The 4766-nt window shown below is 40.7% G+C and overlaps 1 protein-coding gene across 1 annotated transcript in view; it reads right to left on the reverse strand.

Moving 5' to 3' along the window:
• Positions 1 to 3927, reverse strand: part of ADARB1 (adenosine deaminase, RNA-specific, B1) — a gene marked incomplete at its 5' end in the record, with an annotated part of 21016 nt that extends 17089 nt beyond the window's left edge. The window contains 3 exons of the mRNA XM_008941975.1: positions 243 to 391; positions 902 to 1070; positions 3813 to 3927. Of these exons, the coding sequence (XP_008940223.1) occupies positions 243 to 391; positions 902 to 1070; positions 3813 to 3927 (433 nt within the window). The remainder of the gene's footprint in view (positions 1 to 242; positions 392 to 901; positions 1071 to 3812) is intronic.
• Between the last annotated feature and the right edge of the window lie 839 nt (positions 3928 to 4766).

Consider the following 4766-nt stretch of genomic DNA (forward strand, 5'->3'; position numbering starts at 1 on the left):
TATTTGCTGACTCACTGGCTTATCTCGGCTAGCATTCAGCCTCTTCAACACCACACGATGGATCAGTCTACACTTAATTCCTAGCACACAGGAAGAACAGCTCAGATTTTTTTGTGAAGAGATCTTTGTCTAACACATGTCTACACTAAAAGGAAAGAAGACACCTACATTTTAACTGTGCCACCTGCACATGCTCAAAGAATATTTTACACTCCCTTGCTGGAGCAGGACTGCTATCATACCCTCTTGTGCAGCTTCATGTGGTGAGAAAATCCTAGCGTCACCACAAGGAGATGTGCTGATGTAGAGATGAAACTGCACGTTCTCCTTCAGCTTAAACCCGCCTCGCTCCGATTTGATAAAAATGGATTTTTGCTGATCCTCTTTATTGCTGAAACAGAGAATAAAGCTAAAGTCATAACTGACGTTAACACATAAGCAACTGTAAGCTGGGCACTCTTAATAGGCATTAAAAATAAACATAGGATGTCTGGGAATTTTATAGTAATCTAACAGCTTTTACTATTAACAAAATTAAAAGGCTGTTGAGGTAAGAACTAGAGAGCCCCTGACATCCCCAGGTGTCAAGAGCTTTCAGGCACTTACCAGTATACGAAACACCACCACCCTTTAGCCCACTTGAGATTATTTCGATCTACACGTTTACAGTTTACAAAATGATTCCAAATTATTTTCTGTCCTCCCCTCTCACGACTGACACCTAACTGAGTATATGTTTTGTTAAAGTCAAACTTAAAAGTCCGGGCAAAGGGCCTGAGTTCTAAAGTAAACATCCTAACGTCACAGGGCAAGCATTTCCCAGTAAAATAATTAAGACAAATGTTTTAGACACCTTTTCAACCCACTTGATCAGCTCATCCTCCATTATCTTCCATCTTACCTTAGATAAAGCTCAAGTTGTGTATACAGAAATTTAAGGAGGCATCGTCGAGAGACAATTTCTGCATGGCAATCGTTTAGTGCAAGACCACGATCACTCATGTATTCACCATTGATGCATTTTGTTCCTGTAGAAACACTTATTACCAAGGCATCTTTCACATCTGTACCTGCAAAACAAAATTTCAGGAAAAAGATGCAATTAAAATAACAAATAATCTAGCAAGTGATCTTCTTGCAGAACACATACAAGGCTAATTTTTGTTTGCTTCTTTCAAATAAAAAAGTAAAGTTTTTTCTTCTGATGCTCTCTTTAAAGCAAAAGCTTCACTCAGCCACAACCTCCCTGTACCAGTACAGTCTGTGGTTCTTGTCAGCTTCTCATGCTGGAGTTCAGACAAATTAAAACTGAAAACCTGCAGGGAAAAGAGTTATTAAAGCCTGAGCTCAAAAGACAGTGCTTTTTTCCTGAGCCCCAGTCACCTAGCTAGCTTCCAGCACATACCTTCTGACCACCTATGCAGATATTCACAGTAACTTCAGAAATCTGAAAGGCATTGATTTATTAAAACAGTAACATGTTATGGAAGAGTACAAAGCCAACAAGAGCAAAGGTAAGACTAGGGAATGAAGAAGCTTAAATGCTTAAACCACTGTAAGGCTTGTCAGCAGTATAATGCTTCTAGAAGTGTAGTTCTTGGTATTAAATCATTCTATCCAATAGAATTTTAAAAATATTGGGTTTTTTTTCTATACAGAAGACTGTATCGCACAAAAAAATAAAAAAAAAAAACAAACCCAAAAAAAAGAAAAAAAAAAAAAAAAAAAAAAGAAAAAAAAAGAAAAAAAAACAACAAACTTACAACAAAAAAAAACCAAACACCCAAGGTCAGCTGCAGGAAGATTTCAGAAAAACAGGCCAAAATGTTACATCCCTCTAGCAAAACACTCCGCAGAAAAAGCCCCAACAAGCCACATTAACTCCTCTGATGCTCTCAAGGCCTCACCAGCAGTGGCAGACAGTGGCCAAGCTCTGCCAAATGCCTTCTGCAGCCTTCCTCCCACAGAATGATTACTGCTGTATGGAGAAGTGGAAAAAACACTTTCAACGCACCTCAAGCACCCGGCACTGAGGACCCTCCAACGTCCACCTGGCTGCACAACGGCAGTGCCAACATCAGGGGTGTAACTAGTAATTAGCAAGGGAACTGGGAACTGAGTAATTAAAAAGGTAGTTGAGACACGGACTATTTGAACTTTCACCCCCGATGAAATGTACAGCTCTAAAAAATAAGAACCTGCGCCCAGCTGCCCCCTCCTGCCCACAGGGCTGAAGGAGAGCACCACGGAAGAGAAGCAGGAAGCCATCTGACTCTACAACATGAGGCTGTGCAATGGGGTCATCTAATTCCAGGGGTTCCCCAGACAGGTGACCATGCAAAGATAGTTTCTAAGTCTGTGTAAAGCCATTTCTTCAGTTAATCAGAATGTATTCATATGTCAATTAAGTGTTAATTCTTTGGTCACATGGCTCTTCTGGGAATCATGGACACAGGACCATAATTACAATAAAAACTTGTTAAATATCACAAAATACTACTACAGCATATTCCTCACAGAGCTTTGCATTTGGAGGTAAAGCAGTGTTCATACCACATGAATGTTTTGGGTGTTGCCAAGGAGCACCTGAGGATTGTCAAGGCTCAGTCTCCAAAACTCCCAAAGGCAGGGAGGGGACACAGACAGAAAAGCTGAGCAACAGTGCGCAAGGTTCATCCCACACCGTAAGTGTTGTGCTCAGTAATAAGAGGTCAGTCAGGGGAAGGAAGAGAAGACATTTAAGGTTACAGCATTTGTCTACCCATGAGTCTTCTCACCCTCTTTCCACTTTCTCCACGTGCCCCAGGAGAGGACAACAAGTTAGAGGCTGGGTGGGTTTTTGACTGCTGGCCAGGGTCAGCCCACCACAGATGTCTCCTGAGAGTTTGGGCCACACTGTCCCCCTGTCACATTCCCGTCCCTAGAGCACACAGTTATTGTCTACCCTAACCAGCACACTCAGACTGTGTGCTCTGTGGAGGAGGCCCCTATAAACATCCCCGCAGGAGGAAAGGGCTGCTGTGGCCCAAACTGCCCAGGGAAGGCTGTACATTTATCACTAGTACCCGTCTGACTCACACTTAAGTGGGGATAGCTCATGACAGGCACAAAATGAATGTCCCACCAGGCGTTCAGACAGATTGTAGATCAAAACAAATTTTAGCATGAGAAAAATTCGGGAGCGGCGTGGCCGCAGATCTGCTTCAGGCAGAACGTCACTGTCTGGGGGGACCTGTAAGAGCACAGGTCTTGTGCCAGCAGCCAGGGAACCACGACACTACTGCTGCTCGTACAAGCACATGAATGTCAGCTGCCAAAACATGAGCTGATTTCTTCAGATATTTTTACCAAAATGGTTGAGAGACAAAGCACTAATAATAAGATACAGCAAGAAAAACTCTAACAAAGCCCTAAACCTTAAAAACTTGGAAAGCGAGCATAATTTCTTACATAATATACCAAAACTCAAGAATGCCAGCTGTGTGACTGATGTGGTGAAATTTATTTTAGATTTATTTTCAAAAAGTTGCATGGTTAGTTTTAAAAGGTACATGTATTTTCTAGACTGTGAGTTATCTCAGATGTCTCAGTCAGGCAGAAAATAGGAACTCTGTGGGAACAGAAGTATTTGCAGGTCTCATTTTCCTGTAATTATCTTTAGCCAAGATTTAATTGTTCTATTTAGTGCACCTTGGAGATTAAACAATAAAAATATATTTAAATTCTGGTTGACTGAAAAGAGTTTCCTAGAATGCAAACAAAGTTCTTGTATTTAAGCAGCCAAAATAGTACTTTTGTTTTTTTTTCTTTACCTGTTGTCATGACAATTCCAGCAAGGACTTTTCTACGTGCATGTGGAGATGTGAAATTTTCGGTCAAATCACTGAATTTATCTACAACCAAGCGTGCAACAGCATCAGCTAAAACCTGTAGGATCACACAGAAACAGACATTAGAAAACAAACAAACAAAAGAATTTGAAAATTACATCAGCAATAGGTTATAAAGATTTGCACTTTTAAGCTATTTGGCACAAATTAAATGAGTTTTGTTTTTCCCTTTAAAAATGGACAATGAGGCATGAGCAGTATGCCAAGGAGGTGGCTGGGTCAAATTTTCAGGCACACTGAGCACTTAGAACTCTAAGCAGAGCTCTGTGTACTCCCATGTCTACTAAAAGAGTCAGAAAGCCCTAAGCCAAGCATCAACGTACCTAATGCTCATGATCATTGTGAACATCTGAGGCTTAGGAGAACTGAATACACAGATAAGTCTATCCTTTCATGCTCAAACCTCAAAGCACATCATTTCACTATCCTCAACACTGGACCTGACAAGAAGATTGAAGTCCAAAAACCAGGCTCCTCAAAACAACATGTAAACCTTTCTGTAATATTCAAAATCATGAGCTAGCTATTATATAAATGAGAATGAATTTGTTTAAATGCTTTCTATTTCTTATTTTTACAAGATACGTCAAATGTAAGAATAGAAAATGTCAACAGATAACCCAAAATAAACTCTCTCAAAATTAGGAAGCATTTATCTCTTCCACCTTCAGGAAAACTTGAACAGTAACAGTCCCAGCCTCATCATATCTTATCAGCAGGGTTAGGAAGCAACGGTCTGGCTGTAAGGAGAGCTAACTTCTGATATTAAGGAAAACTTCCACCCCTGCTCTTGTTGAACAACACAGTCCAACACTCCAGCTGATCACAGCCGCTGTTTACAAGGCAGCTGGAACTGTACCAGCTAGAAGAGATGAA

This window comes from Merops nubicus, unplaced genomic scaffold (assembly GCF_000691845.1).
Source record: "Merops nubicus isolate BGI_N331 unplaced genomic scaffold, ASM69184v1 scaffold17780, whole genome shotgun sequence".
Classification (NCBI taxonomy): Eukaryota; Metazoa; Chordata; class Aves; order Coraciiformes; family Meropidae; genus Merops; species Merops nubicus.